General features: G+C 39.2%; 1 protein-coding gene across 2 annotated transcripts in view; it reads left to right on the forward strand.

The window, feature by feature from the left end:
* Nucleotides 1-17093, forward strand: part of CDADC1 (cytidine and dCMP deaminase domain containing 1) — a 44197-nt gene extending 27104 nt beyond the window's left edge. For both annotated transcript variants that reach the window (XM_030813391.1, XM_030813392.1), the window contains exons 7-10: nt 3463-3632; nt 5622-5811; nt 11377-11437; nt 16859-17093. In XM_030813391.1, the coding sequence (XP_030669251.1) occupies nt 3463-3632; nt 5622-5811; nt 11377-11437; nt 16859-16932 (495 nt within the window). In that variant the 3' untranslated portion in view covers nt 16933-17093. The remainder of the gene's footprint in view (nt 1-3462; nt 3633-5621; nt 5812-11376; nt 11438-16858) is intronic.
* The last annotated feature ends 203 nt before the right edge of the window (nt 17094-17296 follow it).

Genomic DNA, 17296 nt, shown 5'->3' on the forward strand with positions numbered 1-17296 from the left:
CAGTGAATGCTGGGGATTAAAGATCACATTTTATGGCCTCATAATTTAGTGATGGAGATGTAGAAGTAAAAAAAACTGATATGTAAGTGTAATTATAACTGATATCATGAGAACATAGAGGAGGAACCTTTACTCTGCTTGGAAAAATAAGTAAATACTCTTTGTGAATATTATTAATGTTAATAATATTAATATTCTTGAAGAATAAGATAATTTCGTCAGACAGAGCAAGTCAATAGGACCAAGAGGAAAACATGAATATTCTTGGTGAATATTCTTTTTTTTTTTTTTTTTGAGACAGAGTCCCTCTCTGTCACCCAGGCTGGAGTGCAGTGGTGCAATCTTGCCTCACTGCAACCTCTGCCTCCTGGGTTCAAGTGATTCTCATGCCTCAGCCTCTTGAATAGTTGGGACTACAGGCATGTACCACCACACCTGGCTAATTTTTGTATTTTTAGTAGAGACGGGATTTTGCCATGTTGACCAGGCTGGTCTTGAACTCCTGGCCTCAAGCAGTCCACCCTCCTCTGCCTCCCAAAGTGCTGGGATCACAGGTGTGAGCCACCATGCCTGCCCTGAATATTCTTAATATTAATATTAATAATGTTAATATTCTTGAAGATTAGGAGGATATCATCAGACAGAGCAAGTTAATGGGACCAGGAGAATAACACACAGAGACTGGGGTGAGAGAGAGAATATGGGAAAATGCATTTGATTTGGCACATAGAGTAAGCAAGAAATTGGACTGGACCATGAAGAACTCTATATCCCATGTAAAGATTTTGGACTTTATCCTGGCAGTGACATACTATAGCACAGCACTAACCAGTAGAGAGAAAAGGCAAGCCTCAAACTGAATTTTAAATTTTCTAGGAGCCATATATATGTATTTTTTGAGACGGAGTCTCACTTTGTCGCCAGGCTGGAGTGCAGTGGTGCAGTCTCAGCTCACTGCAACCTCTGCCTCCTGGGTTCAAGCAATTCTCCTGTCTCAGCCTCCCCAGTAGCTGGGACTACAGGTGCGTGCCACCATGCCCAGCTAATTTTTGTATTTTTAGTAGATATGGGGTTTCACCATGTTGTCCAGAATGGTCTCAATCTCTTGACTTCGTGATCCACCTGCCTTGGCCTCCCAAAGTGCTGGGATTACAGGTGTGAACCACTGCGCCTGGCTGGAGCCATATTTTTAAAAGGAAAACAGATGAATTAATTTTAAGAAAATATTTAATCATGTAATCAATAAAAAATTATTAACGAAATATTCTGCATTAAAAAATATTAAATCTTCAAAATTCTATGTGTATTTTACACCTGCAGCACCTCTCAATCTAGACTAACCACATGTGGCTAGTGGCAACTGTATTGGACAGTGCAGTCCTAGAATATTCTAAGTGGGGAAATGATTTGATCAGATTTGCATTATAAATAGAATGAAGTAGGGCTAGACAGGAAATAAGGAGATTAATAAAAAGAGATGAGGACTTGGAGTTGTGGGGATGGGTTAGGAGGCTAGAATCGAGAGATATTTAGTAACTATATAGCTGGCTGAAAGGTGAGCCTATATTTTGCCTCAAGGACTTCACAGAAAGTAATCTGACAATTTGCTTTGATGTTTCACAACTCCTCAAGTTCAACTCATCCAGTATCTTCCCTGCTAACCTACTCCCTCATCAGTGGTCACCATCTGGTCTGTTACTGTACACATACAGTCATCTAGCACAATGGATTCCACCTTCAAAATACCTCTTGACTCTACTTACCTCTACCCCAACTGTTAACTCCTACTAGAACACTAGGCTCCTCTGCCACAAATTCCTCAGCACTCTGTACAACTTGTCTGTGACATTCATCACAGTTAAAGTTATCTGTTCAATTTCTTACCCTCCCCAGACTAGAAGGCTTATGAGGGTAGGGACTCTCTGTCTTGTTTACAGTTGTATTCCAGCACCTAGCATAGGTCTAACTGGTGGTTGGAACTTTCATTTTTGTGTACATGAATGCTCAGCAGACTTTTGGCTTAACATCTGGTTCTTAACGATTTTGTGGAGAATGTCAGTTTCTAGTTATCTCTAGAGTAGGCCGGCAGGCAGCACGGTGAAATGGAAAGACACATGGCTTAAAGTCAAGTAACCTGGGCTTGAATTCTGGCTATGTTACTTACTCATTTTGTGGCCCTAGACAATTAATCACTCTTGTCCTCAGTTTCCTTATCTGTAAAACAGTAATATTAATAGTATCATTCTTTAGGTTGTTTCAAGAATTGATCAAATGAAATGATCCATATAAAACTCAGTATGGCTGGGCGCAGTGGCTCATGCCTGTAATCCAGCACTTTGGGAGGCTGGAGTGGGAGGATTGCTTGAGCCCAGGAGTCCAAGACAATGCTGGGCATCATGGTGAGACCCCGTCGCTACAAAAAATGAAAAAATTAGCCAGGCATAGTGACATGCGCCTGTGGTCCCAGCTACTTGGGAGGCTGAGGTGGGAGGATGACTTGAGCCCAGGAAGTCAAACCTGGGCAACAGAGCAAGACCCTGTTTCTAAATAAATAAATAACTCAGCATGATGTTTGACATTTAGTAAATATTCAAACAGATTTATTAATGAGATAATATTTTGTTTGCAGCCTTTTGTTGGCTCACTATTACATGATTTTTATGAAGCTGCTGCAGTAATGAGTCTGTTGATATTATCACGAGTAATTATATTGAAGTTTAATGAGGTTTATAGCATATTCCAAAAAAACTATTACACACACATTATTGATAAAATATTTCATTCTAATAATTGATAAAGCTTTCATATTAACTACTATTTCTCTTTAAAAGAGAAATAAGAAAGAGCCATTGAAGTAAGAAGTTCTATAATAATATGCATATAATAGAGGCTCAATAAATACTGAAGATGAAAATGCATTTTTTATTTTCCAACTAAATCACAATAGCACATTTTTAGCCCAACAACAGAAAATTTCTGTTTAAAGTATTTAAAAGTTTTTGACTTGCTAACCAGTAGCATGGCACAGAGCACATAAGAAATTAACAATCACTTGTTGAGTACCTGCTATGTACAGAACACTAGAACATGTTGAAGGGATAGAAAAGAAATATATAACATGGTTTCTGCTCTCCAGGATCTTATAATTTATTTGGGAAGTAATATCTGAATCAAGTGAAATAATTTGTTAGTTAAGTAAGATAGTATTTAATTAATTGCAAAAAACAAGTATTTCCTTGAGATTATAGATTAGAGAGGTGGTCAGCCTTCTTGGAATTTAGCTTTGACAAGATCACACTGCAGTAGGAGTATCTGATATTATATTTTTTTGATAGCTCAGTTTACTGTAGAAAATTGAATGAATATTCATTATACAAAGTATGATAGGAAGCTTCAAAAATACATTGCAAAGTGTCTTTTCAGAATGTTGAAACTAACCGTTGGTTTGCTCACTCTTCGTAGAGAAGTTGTGATGGAACAGGTGCCATGTACTTCGTAGGATGTGGTTACAATGCTTTTCCTGTTGGATCTGAGTATGCTGACTTCCCACACATGGATGACAAGCAGAAAGACAGAGAAATAAGGAAATTCAGATACATCATACATGCGGAACAGAATGCCTTGACATTTAGGTATGAAATCCTTCTTGGTGTACTTTTCTTTAAAATGTAGCAAGGGTTGGTTGAAATTAATTTTCTTATAATTGTAATTTATTTCCTTTTTCAAATTCCAAGAAAGTTTCCTTTCAGAAGTACAACTTTGGTAAAGCTTGGTCCTCACTGCCAGACCTGAAGCTATGACCTGACCTGAGGTCATCGCCTCTTCAGGACTTCCCATTTGTTGAGCATGTCTTTTTTTCTCTTCCCTCTCTCCAATATGAAACTGCTTTAAGTTTATCCTTTGGGATCTTGCTCAGCCTCTCATATTTCTGGATGTTAAGAGCTCCTTTGTTTTCTAAATCTGGAGCACGCATTTATTAATACAGTTACACGCCACAGACATTTTGAGCAACAATGGACTACATGCACAACGTGTTCCCATAAGATTATAACAGAGCTGAAAAATTCCTGGTACTGAGTCAAGTAGCCATTATAACATCACATGTTACCTTTTTTATGTTTAGATACACAAATACTTACCATTGTGTTACAATGGCCTGCAGTATTCAGAATAGGGCTTTATAATGAACGAAATTGCTTCAAAAGAGCTTTTGTTAGCGGTTATAGCTATTAATTTACATCATTTTCACAAACACTTCTCAGCCTTTACCATTAAAATTAAGGGATTAAAAAACTGTGTAAGACATGGCTCCTGTCCTAGGAGAGCTTCTAATGCAGTAGGGGATATGAGACGGCATCCACCTCGTGCTGTGGATTCTGTGGGAGGGGCAAATTGTAAAGTGCTGCGGACATTCTGGAGCTGCTATGGACAAATGGGAGCGTGCAAGCGAAAAGCTTTAGGGAAGAACTGGCATCTGAACTGAGCTTTAAAGGATTCCTAGACTGGGGCGATTGGAAGGGAAGGGAAGACCATTCTTGCTTCTAGCATAAGCAATGGTCTAGAAGCAGGAAAATCCGTGGTGTGTTTAGGAGCAAGAATATTCCAGTTAGGTTGGAATGTGGACACAAGGGAAATGCAGCTCACAAGGACAGGCTGGGACTGGACTCCAGAGGACTTTGAGTTTATGCTCCATTTGGTAGGCAGCGGGGAAATGGAATGGCATTGACAGAGCCATACTCTATAGATTATGTAGGTAGTATTGTTTGAATAGACTAGATGCATAGAATTCTGTTGCCCTAGTCCAGGTGAAGGTAAATAACAGTCTCAACAAGGAAGATGGATATGGAAGGCTGGCGGTGGAGGAATTGAAGATGGCTGGCTGAGAGCTGCGTAAGCCTCAGAACCCGGAAGTCAGTCCTTGTAGCCCAGTCATTAGTCCTAAACTACCCTCAGCATGCAAAATTTCACCCAAAATTCCCTCTATTCTTTTCCTAGTCCTCTTCATTACAGATTTACTTGCTTCATTTTGTACGGAGGTGTGAATATGTCGAATAGAAACTTTTCTTTTTAAAATTATCCTATGATAGGGAAGGGGTAAGGAAACTATAAGTCAAAACAGAACTTAAATATTTAATTATTCATTTAGTAAATATTTATTGAATATCCACTAGGTACCAGATAGGGCTGTGTCATTTGTCTAACAAGATGAGTTAGTGTCTAATCAGACATGATTAGCTCTTAAGGTATCAGTTTCAAATCTAATTCCAGTATTCTAAACAGGTACTTACTTAGAAAGCATTGGGGTTTTTTTTCTCTCTTTCTTTGGTGTCTGTATCTTCCTGATTTCATTTATTTTGTAATCTGAAACTGAACCTCTTACTTAGACTCAATAAATTATTTTTAGTTATAATTGTCATGGTCAGGTTGTATCAAAACACTTTTGTGAGTTTACATACTTTGAACATTCAGTAATTCAGCAAGTCTAAGGCTTGATGATCATTATTAATAATGTCATAAATCTGTGTTTAAAACAGCTCAGTTTTAGTGTTTAAAGATTTTTCTAAAAAATAACTTACCCTTTCAGAAACGACCTTTCTGATATTTTATAATTTTTTTTGTAGGTGTCAAGAAATAAAACCAGAAGAAAGAAGCATGATTTTTGTGACAAAGTGCCCATGTGATGAGTGTGTACCTTTAATTAAAGGTGCAGGCATAAAACAAATCTATGCAGGAGATGTAGATGTTGGAAAAAAGAAGGCAGACATCTCTTACATGAGGTTCGGGGAGCTTGAAGGTGTTAGCAAATTTACAGTAAGTAGATACACATTTTTTTCAGGTGTATTTTGTATTATGTTGTTAGGTACCCTGCTGCAATATTGTAAGTTAGTGATTCCCACCCTTTTAAAGAGTTTCAACAAATTATTATTATTATTATTATTATTATTATTATTATTATTTGAGACAGAGTCTCTCTCTGTCGCCTAGGTTGGAGTGCCAGTGGCTCCATCTCGGCTCACCGCAACCTCCGCCTCCTGGGTTCAAATGATTCTCCTGTCTCAGCCTCCCGAGTAGCTGGGATTACAGGCGCCCGCCACCACGCCTGGCTAATTTTTGTATTTTTAGTAGAGACGGGGTTTCGCCATGTTGTCCCGGCTGGTCTCAAACTCCTGAGCTCAGGTGATCCGCCCGCCTCCGTCTCCCAAAGTGCTGGGATTACAGGCGTAAGCCACCGCGCCCGGCCGAGTTTCAACAAATTATTATTATTGAGTTTATTTATATGTGCAAACCCTTACCTAACTGCAACTGTTCAGCTAAGGATTCCTGCCTTATGAATTGACATCTCTGTAGAGAATTGAGCCGGTGGATCTTTTGGTGCCATCTGGTGGCTGATAAGAGAATAATCTCTGACCCATCTCCCCTCTCCTTTCTGGCTTGGAGCGGTGGATAGAGGTTAAAATACTTCAGCAGTCCCCACCGTTTTCGGCACCAGTGACCGGTTTTGTGGAAGACAATTCTTCCACAGATGGGGTGATGGTTCTGGGATGAAACTATTCCACCTCAGATCATCAGGCAATAGATTCTCATAAGGAGCGCGCAGCCTAGATCCCTCAGGTGTGCAGTTCACAATAGGGTTCTGCTCCTATGAGAATCTAATTCCACCGCTCGTCTAACAGGAGGTGGAGCTCAGGCGGTAATGCTCGCTCGCCTGCACTCGCTTGCTGCCGTGCGGCCCAGTTCCTAACAGGCCACGGAACAATACTGGTTGCTGCCAAGGGGTTGGGATCCCCTGCAATAGTTTAAAGGTCACCCCCACCCCCAAACAAAGGGAGGTGCACACACACACACACACACACAAACACACACACATTTCTCATGAGAAAAATCAGGAAAAAAAGAGTATTTACTTGTTTGTTTATTTATTTATATATTTATTTTGAGATGGAGTTTCACTCATTGCCCAGGCTGGAGTGCAATGGCGTGATCTCGGCTCACTGCAAACTCAGCCTCCCGGGTTCCAGCGATTCTCCTGCCTTGCTACCCCTGCCCCCCTACCCCTACCCTCCAGTATCTGGGATTACAGGCGCACGCCACCATGCCCAGCTAATTTTTTGTATATTTAATAGAGACGGTGTTTCACCATGTTGGCCAGGCTGCTCTTGAACTCCTGACCTCAGGTGATAACACCGGCCTCGGCCTCCCAAAGTGCTGGGATTACAGGCATGAGCCACCACGACTGGCCCGAGAAAAAAAGAATTTCTTATTTGATAGTTCCAAAAATGTACTGAGGTACTTCATGGAAAACTCAAGAACTTTTAACCTTTATACCTCTTCACTATTTGGGTTTTGGTTTTTGTGGATTTTTTTGTTTGTTTGTTTTTGTTTTTGTTTTTGTTTTGAGACAGGGTCTCACTATCTCACCCAGGCTGGAGTGCAGTGGTGCCATCTTGGCAATCTCTGTCTCCTGGGCTCAAGCGATCTGCCTGCCTCAGCCTCCCAAAGTGCTGGGATTACAAGTATGAGCCACTGTTCTCAGCCTGTTTTGGTTTTCAAAAAAACTTTTTATTTGGAAAAAACCTTAAGCATACAGAAAAGTTATAAAAACACTACAAAGAAATTTTTTCCCAGAAGTTGTTGACATGATACCAGGTCACCCTTTATTTCCTCAAATGAAAGATAACCACATAACTACAATACAACCATAAAAATCAGGAAATTAACATTGATACATTACTGCCACTAATCCAGATTCCAGTCAAAGTTCATCAGCTGCCCAAGAAATGTCTTATATAGCAGGGTTCCCCAACCCCTGGGTACCAGTTAAGAAGCTTCTTCTGTATTTACGGTCACTCCCCATTGCTCACATTACTGCTTAAGCTCTGCCTCCTGTCAGATCAGCAGCAGCATTAGATTCTCATGTGAGTGTGAACCCTATTGTGAACTGCCCATGTGAGGGATCTGGGTTGTGCACTCCTTATGAGAATCTAAAGCCTGATGATCCCCCACTCCTCACGATCTGGTCTGTGGAAAAACTTCCATGAAACCGGTACCTGGTCCCTGGTGCCACAAAGGTTGGGGACTGCTTTTATATAGCAAAAGGATCCTGTCCAGAATCATACATTGTTTCTATGACATCCAATGATTTAATCCTGGCATTGAATGAGTTAATGTAACATTTAACTACTAGAATTTGCAGTGGGAAGAAAAATGATATAAAAGAACCGTTTATAAATTTCAGCTTTACATTCCTTCCATATAGATCCGTTTAAGTCCAGGGTACCTGGAACATACATATATATGATTAACTTGGACATATAACATATAATTATATATGTATATAATTTTAAATATAGAAACATACTATCCAGTGTCTGTCATGTGTATATGAAGTATCGTAAGTTTTTACCATTTGTAATATTATCATTTTTTTCTAATTGTCTTATTTAAAGTTTATCACATTTTTAAATAAGAGGGGTGTTGACATGGCACTGAAAGAAGGCAGAGATGGGAAAGATACCTTTTTTGTAAAACTCAATAAAAGCTTATATCCAACTAGTCAGAGAAATCTCTACTTCCGCGTTTTTGTTTTCTGTCTCTTCATTCCTCCTGAAGAGTGTGAAGAAATAGGTTTTTCAAGTTCTCTTCATAAAGATTAAGTGACTTAATCATAAAGATTAAGGACTATGAGTGATGGGTTATGGAGAATTCTGAAATATCTTGCTTACTGGTAGATTTTAATAGCTTTTCAATTGTAAAGAGAATGAAGAGATCAGAATAACTTAAGATAGGGCAAGAGAAGTGGAAGGAGGCAGGAAGACTAAGGGGATCTTCGGGGCAGAGATGGGAAAGGAAGCACCCAGTTGGGCCAGACTCTCCTGGGAGTACCCTCACTCAGGTACACGTTCCAAAGGCTGTTCATGGTTGTTCTCTGTTCTACCTCCAATGAAGATGAGCTGTCCATCTTCTCATCCTTCTCATCTGGACTGGCTGCAAATATTATGTAGATGGTTAGCTACATACCTAGTTTTGTAAATGCCAGTAATTAACATGAACTAGAATTTGTTCTAAATCTGAATTTCAGTAACAAGATTATCAAAAGTAGTGTGTGTCAATAAATTTGGTATTTGTTTTTAAGATTAAAGCAAATTGAAATTAACTTTGAAAGATTTTTGCTTTCCTTTTTGATATGTTACCATAGACCTTCAGATAAGTAGTTCTATTCTGTGGTGTTGTCGCAAACCAGGCTAGGACTGGGCAACACTGTTTTCAAGAATAGATTTTATCAATCTATATCCATGTCCACGTACTCAGTTCTTTGTTTTCTCTTTAATATGTGTGGATTTTTCTCTATTAGGTTATATTACTTATTTTTATTATGAAAGTAGTATATGCTCATTGTAGAAGACTAGGAAAATAAAAAAGAACGTGTATTATCTCACAACTCATAGATACCACAATTAACATGTTGCTGTATTTTCTGTCACTAAAAGTTCTTTAAAAAATATTTTAAATAATTTAACACAATATTCCAACCCATAGGCCACTGTGCCTGGCCTATCTTGGTCATATTTTCATTCTTTAACCATTCCCATGTTGTTGGACACCTGGATTATTTCTAAGTTTTTACAGTTATAAGAAGCCTTTTTATGAATGTCCTTAAACATAAATTCAGGATTACTTGTTTTTACTTTGTCTGCCCAAATTAATAGGTTTTAGTGGTTTGATATCTTTCAAAAAATGCCTCATTTTAAACATTTTTTGGTAATTTCTCATGTAGCTTCCTGCCCTTTCTAAGTCTTCTCTCTTTCTTGGTATTAGCCTAAACCATCCGATTTCTTTAAGTGACCAAGTGAAAGGGAGGACAGTTCTAGATGTCCTCCCTTTCCAAGGACTTTTAATACATGGTAAAATGTTTGTCCTGTATCTCATCCTTCCTCAAGGCTCATGATGTTAACTAGTTAATCTGATGAGTGAACTGATGTTTATGGAAGAGGCTCCCGGGTAATCCATATTTGTGTGTCCTGAGATGGTGCCCTAGCAGGGCATTTTGGTTAAGTCATTAGTGTTTCTGATAGAGATTCTAGCCAGCTGAGAAAAGAAGGGCTGTGCTATAAGATATAGATTACTCTCCATTTTTATTTTCTGCTGCTCCAATATTCTATGTAATATCTGAGAATCTTCAGGCTTCCCTATTTATTCCTGAATGGTTGAGATGAAATACGGTAACCAGAGGAGATATATGATATGATATAAAATGATATAATTCAGGTAATAGTTTATGATATAACAACATTAAAAGGCAAGGTAATCTTGGTCATATTTTCTTTTCCTTTTTTCTTTCTTTTTTTTTTTTTGTGAGACGGAGTCTCACTCTGTCTTCCAGGCTGGAGTGCAGTGGCGCAATCTCAGCTCACTGCAAGCTCCACCTCCTGAGTTCTTGCCGTTCTCCTGCCTCAGCCTCTCGAGTAGCTGGGACTACAAGCACCCGCCACCACGCCCGGCTAATTTTTTAGTATTTTTAGTAGAGACGGGGTTTCACCATGTTAGCCAGGATGGTCTTGATCTTACCTCGTGATCCACCTGCCTCGGCCTCCCAAAGTGCTAGGATTACAGGCATGAGCCACTGTGCCTGGCCTATCTTGGTCATATTTTCATTCTTTAATACCTAGGCCTTTTCTAGCTACTATAAGATTCTCTAGGACCTGGAGATAGAATACAATGCGATGTTAATTCCATAGTACTGGGCATGGGTTCTAATTCTATTGCCTCCTGTAGTTAGGGTGTAACCTGAGACAAGTCACTCCAATCCTCTGGTCTTCCACTTACTTCCAATTAAAATGAATGTAAAGAATGTTCAACTTCTCTAAGAGTATTGATTCGGATCCCAGAAGTTATATCATTCAAGATCACTCAGTGTGGCGTTATTAGGGCTTTGTTAATTTGAACATGCTAACTCCTTTTTCTTCTATTTTTAAAAATTTTTTTTTCAAGATGGAGGCTTGCTCTGTCACCCAGGCTGAGGTGCAGTGGCACCATCTCATCTCACTGCAACCCCCACCTCCCAGGTTCAAGCAATTCTCTTACCTCAGCCTCCCAGGTAGCTAGGACTACAGGCGTGTGCTACCACGCCTGGCTGATTTTTGTATTTTTATTAGAGACGGAGTTTCACCATGTTGGCCAGGTTGGTCTCAAACTCCTTAACTCAGGTAATCCGCCTACCTTGGCCTCCCAAAGTGCTGGGATTACAGATGTGACCCACCATGCCCAGCCATTTTTCTTCCATTTTTAAGAAGTTGTTTTGATATTTAAAATCAATGTGCTGGAATGCTATGTATTAAATCCTTTTTAAACAAGTAAAATGTTTGTGCACTCTTACAGTGGCAGCTGAATCCATCAGGAGCTTATGGTCTTGAACAAAATGAGCCTGAAAGGAGAGAAAGTAAGTATTTATGTATTGAGGTGAACTTTGTTGCTGAGGAGAAAGGATATACAGTGAATTTTAATGATCAGGTGATGAAAATTGTTGTGTTAATAGATGGAGCATATTATTTTTGAAGGTTAGATTTTTGCCATTCAATTTGTTCATAAATATTTGTGGGTCTACCATATGCTAGGTGCTATGGAAAGTGCCGATGAATAATTACTCCTATAGAATCTACAGGTTAATACAAATAATTATGCACAAATTGACTTTATAAATTAAATGCATATGAAACAGTAAACAACAGTGCTCTTCTATAACAAAACAAAAGCTTACTGGGGAGTGAGAAAGGAAAAATATGTATAATTAGTACAGATGGATTGGGACCAAATGATGAGGATACATACATTCTTCTAGAGTAAAGCCACATTTGCCCAGATTGGAAATGTTCTGGTTACTTGAATAATCTGATTAACTAAGAATCATCACAGCTACCATAATGAATTACTAGTCTTTAAAGCTTTATTATTTGTATACTACTACAGATATTTTGAATGTAATATAATCTTTGAGAAGTCTTACAATTCTTTAGGCACATAATTTTAGACATGAGTGCTATATAATATTATTCTAAAATAGTAACTATAGGCTAGGCATGGTGGCTCACGCCGATAATCCCAGCACTTTGGGAGGCCAAGGCAGGGGGATCACTTGAAGTCAGGAGTTCGAGATCAGCTTGGCCAACATGGTGAAACCTCATCTCTACTAAAAATACAAAAAATAGCCAGGCATCATGGCACATGCCTGTAATCCCAGCTACCTGGGAGTTTGAGGCAGGAGAATCACTTGAATCCAGGAGGTGGAGGTTGCAGTGAGCTGAGATAGCACCACTTGCACTCCAGCCTGGGTGACAGGGCAAAACTCTGTCTCTAAAAATAAAAATAAAACAGTAACTATATTATCGAATTATTTGGATTTGAAGTAAATGGAAGTTTTCTGTAAGTTTTCTTGATAATAACAATTTTTTAACCTTGAAAAATCAAGAAATATAAAGGCCTCAGAATAATTTATCTGTGAATATATTGATTTTCAGTGTTCTGAATTAGCTTTATTTGATTCAAATAGAAAATGTATTGTTTGCAATTTGGAAAAAAGTGCATATCCACTGCATCTTTCTTTTTAAAAATTTATCAGCAAAAAAGGCCGTATCTATCTATCTGTCTATCTATCTATCTATCTCTCTATCTATACATCTGATTAAATAATGTATACTCAAAGACAGTGTTTGAAGTGGCCAATGAATAATTTCCTATGTTAGGGAAAGGATACAAACAGCATGAATCATAAAAAGGTTAATTTATCTATGTTACAATGAAGAACATCTGTTCATTAAAAGATATCACTAGGCCAGGTGCAGTGGCTCACGCCTGTAATCCCAGCACTTTGGAAGGCTGAGGTGGGTGAATTGCATGAGCCCAGGAGTTCGAGACCAGGCTAGGCAACATGGCAAAACCCTCTCTCTACAAAAAATACAAAAATTAGCCAATTGTGGTGGCACATGCCTGTGGTCCCAGCTACTCAGGAGGCTGAGGTGGAAGGATCTCTTGAGTATGAAGAGGTTGAGGCTACAGTGATCCATGCTTGTACCACTCTACTCCAACCTTGGCAACAGAGTGAGACCCTGCCTTAAAAAAAAAAAAAGATATCACTAAAAGAGTGCAAAGGCAAGCCATGGAATATGAGAAGATACTTGCCACTTACAATCAACAAAGGGCTTGTATCTAGGATTTATTATTCTTAGATCACTAAGGAAAAGGAAGACATGCTGTGGTTAAAGCCCCAAGGTTGGAAGGAGGGGACAAAAGGAAGGCTTCTGGTTTGCTGGCAATGTTTTATTTATTGACCCAGATGATGGTTACATATACTCGCTTTGTGGCAGTTCAACTGAACGGTTAAGTTTATGTTTATGCATTTCTGAACAAGTGTTTTATCTCAATAAACAATACCCCATTTCCTTTTTAATTATGTAATAGTTTTACTGATATGTAATTCGTCTATCGTAAATTTGCACTTTAGTAGATTCACGAAGTTGTACAGGCATCACTACAACATAATTTCAGAACATTTTCATTATCTGAGAAAGAAGTCTCATGCCTATTTGCAGTCATTCCCCATTCTTCCCTCCCCCTAGCCCTAGGCAACCACTCTTTCAGTTTGTATGGATTAGTCTATTCTGGCCATTTCATGTAAATGGAATCATACAGTATGTAATTCCTTTCCAATTTTTGATTCAGTTGAGAAATAGACACCAGAATCAACAGATGAAAGTTACAACACCAGCTTTGTTGTTAGACTAGGGCTTGACCTTTGGGTAAATCAGTCTGTCTAACTCAGAGGGGGACTTGCTGCTGGATAGTCTCTCAGTGCCAGTAGCAGGGACAAACAGAGAAGGAAGGCAGGCAGTGTGACTGACAACTCTCAAGTGCCCTTCCGCTCCATACAAATGGAACCCAGGTAACCCATAACAAGCATTCTTTTTAAAGAGTCATGGGGCTTTCAAGAAAATAAGAGAAATATTCTCCTAAGAACAAAATAGAGATAAGAAGGCATTTTGCTAGAGTCTGAGGAGCAATAGTAAGCAAACACAATAGCCAGAGCTATCCTGGGGACAAATGTCCATATAAGCTGGGATCTGAGAGCAGGTCTGGGTCTGCTGCAAGGTGAGTGAACTGAACTTAGTTCACCCAATCAACACATGAAAAGATGATTAAACTTATTAATAGTCAGAGAAATGCAAATTAACATTGCATGGAAGTAGCTTTTTTTTTTTCTTTTTTTTTCTTTTTTTTTTTTTTTGTGACAGAGTCTCACTCTGTCGCCCAGGCTGGAGTGCAGTGGCGTGATCCCGGCTCACTGCAACCTCCACCTCCCAGGTTCAAGCGATTCTCCTGCCTCAGCCTCCCAAGTATCTGGGATTACAGGCATGCACCACCATGCCCAGCTAATTTTGTATTTTTAGTAGAGATGAGGTTTCACCACGTTGGCTAGGCCAGTCTCAAACTCTGGACCTCAGGTGATCTGCCCGCCTCGGCCTCTGAAAGTGCTGGGATTACCAGCATGAGCCACCACGCCTGGCCTGAAATAGCATTTTTTATAAGTATATGCCCTAGAGAAACTCTTGCATATTGTATAAGAGTCAGAGAGACAAATAATTTGTTGCTATATTGTTCTTAAAAGCAAAAACTGCAAATAACACAAATGTTTGTTTTGGGTGATTAGATAAAAATATTATGGTGTATTCCCACAATGGACTACTATATAGCAGTGAAAACAAATGAACTAGAGCTACATTCTTCAACATGGATGAATCTTAGAAATATAAATGTTGAATTTAACAAAGCAAACTACAGAATTATGATACCATTTCTGTATAAAGTTCAAAAAGACATACCATATATTGGCTAAATGTGGTAGGCCAGGCATGGTGCTCACACCTATAATCCCAGCATGTTGGGAGACTGAAGCGGGCCAATTGCTTGAGCCCAGGAGTTCAAGACCAGCCTGGGCATCACAGCAAAACTCCATCTCTACAAAAGATACAAAAAATTAGTTTGGCATGGTGGCCTGTGCCTGTAGTCCCAGCTACCCCAGAGGCTGACATAGGAGGATCACCTGAGCCCGAGAGGTTGAGGATACAGTGAGCTGAGATCGCACCACTGCACTCCAGCCTGGGTAACAGAGTGACAGAGACAGAACTTGTCTCAAAAAATATATAAATAAATAAAATATACTTTAATATACAGTATATACAGTAAAGTTATTGTTAAGAAGAAATCGATTGATAAACACAAAAATCAAGATAGGAGTTGCCTCTGAGTGGGGTGAAAGGGGATGGGACGAGAGAGGGAGCGCACGGGAATTGGTAATATTCTAGTTGTTGGATTCGGCAGTATGTTTTGTTTGTTTTTTTTCCATCTCCCCTCCACACACATAATGTAGTTTTATTCAGTTTTAAACAAAATGTAACTCTTTTGGGGCAGTAAGTTCATGAGTGTTCATTTTATTGTTAGGCTTTAGAACTCTCATCTGTATTATGTATATGTTATTATATATTACATAATACTTTATATATATAGAGAGAGAATGTTTCAAATATTACATAATATGATGAGAATGAGAAAGAGAGAGAGATTGTTTCAAATATTACATAATATGATGAGAATGAGAAAGAGAGAGGGGTGGCTTTCCAGATCTACCTCTGGAAAGCAAGTCTGAGCCCTGGCCCAGGTGTCCCTAGGACAAGGAAACAGCAGGGCAGAACATACAGGCTCGAGGCAGGAAATCCCTCAAAAGATGGGAAGAAAAGGGCAGAAGGAAGCTTTTGCAGGTGGTAGATATGTTCATTGTCTTGACTGTGGGGATAGTTTCATGAATGCATACTTATGTCAGAAATCATGAAACTGGACTGAGCAAAATGGCTCCTTCCTGTGATCCCATCATTTTGGGAGGCTGAAGTGGGAGGATTACTTGAGGCCAAGAGTTCAATACCAGCTAGGGTAACAGACTGAGAACCCCATCTCTACAAACATTACAAATTAAAAAGTAAATTAAAAGAATTCATCAAACTATACACTTTAAATATTTAGTTTATTGTATACTTTAAACATGTATCATTTATTGTACAAATAAAGCTATTAAAAACAAAAGCCAGGAAGAGGTTGAAGCCATACTCTTTTCCCAGCCTGCCCTGTCAGATAAGTCCGTCTTCCTTCCAGTCCCCAGATTCTCCCTACCCCACACACAGTCCCCTTCTCCCTTAGGAGGTACATTTTGTTTCCTCCAGTCTAGTAATAGGACTTCCCCCACCAAAAACATAAAACAAAAAGTTTTATGAATTACTTGCCGTACGCTGTTGAGTGAATTCCGTTTTTGTTTTTCTTTGAGACAGGGTCTCGCCGTGCCACCCAGGCTGGAATGCAGTGGCACAGTCATGGCTCACTGCAGACTCGGCCTCTCTGGGCTCAAACAGTCCTCCCACCTCAGTCTCCTGAGTAGCTGGGATTACAGGCGTGCACCACAACACCTGTTTTTTTAAAAAAAAAATTCTTGTAGAGATGGGGTCTCCCTATGCTGCCCAAGCTGGTCTTGAACTCCTGGGCTCAAGTTATCCTCCCTCCTCAGCCTCCAAAAGTGTTGGAATTACAGACGTGAGCCATTGCACCCGGCCAATGTGAATCCAATTTTTAAAAGCCAGATTCTGCATTGCCTGAGAGTAAGTTATCTAGATTGGATTCTCTACAATTGAGAATTTGAAGATAAAATAAAGTGAAAGTTCCTTTAACTTAAGCATTGTTTTGCTCTTACAACCTGTAAGGCTGAAACAAGTGCCCATGGGTTTGAAATGAAGCTGTCCTGACCTAGCGTTATTCTCAATGCTAGATGGTGTGTTGAGACCTGTCCCACAGAAGGAAGAGCAGCACCAGGAGAAGAAGCTGCGCCTCGGAATCCACTAAGAAGGCCTGTCTACACTGCAGGGGAACCTCAAGAACTTTTCATTGCACTTCTAAAATTCAGCCTTGTTCATTCAGAAAATAAGGATGGATTTTGTGAATAATTGAAAAGATTTTTTAAGGAAGCTAATTTATTTCTAGGATACAAATGGTGTTAATAAGAATATTTGTCTTTTAGATTTATGTGTGGGTTTTCCATAATGCAGTAGTGTGTTATTTTATTACATGAAATGAGGGAGCAATAACTTAAACCAACGTAATCACCAACAGGGACTGATTTCTATTTATCTTGACTTTATATTAGCCAATTTGAAAGGGTCTGCTTCACAAGAGGTCATGCCTCTGCAGGGAATCACATACCTTTTGA

This window comes from Nomascus leucogenys, chromosome 5 (assembly GCF_006542625.1).
Source record: "Nomascus leucogenys isolate Asia chromosome 5, Asia_NLE_v1, whole genome shotgun sequence".
Classification (NCBI taxonomy): Eukaryota; Metazoa; Chordata; class Mammalia; order Primates; family Hylobatidae; genus Nomascus; species Nomascus leucogenys.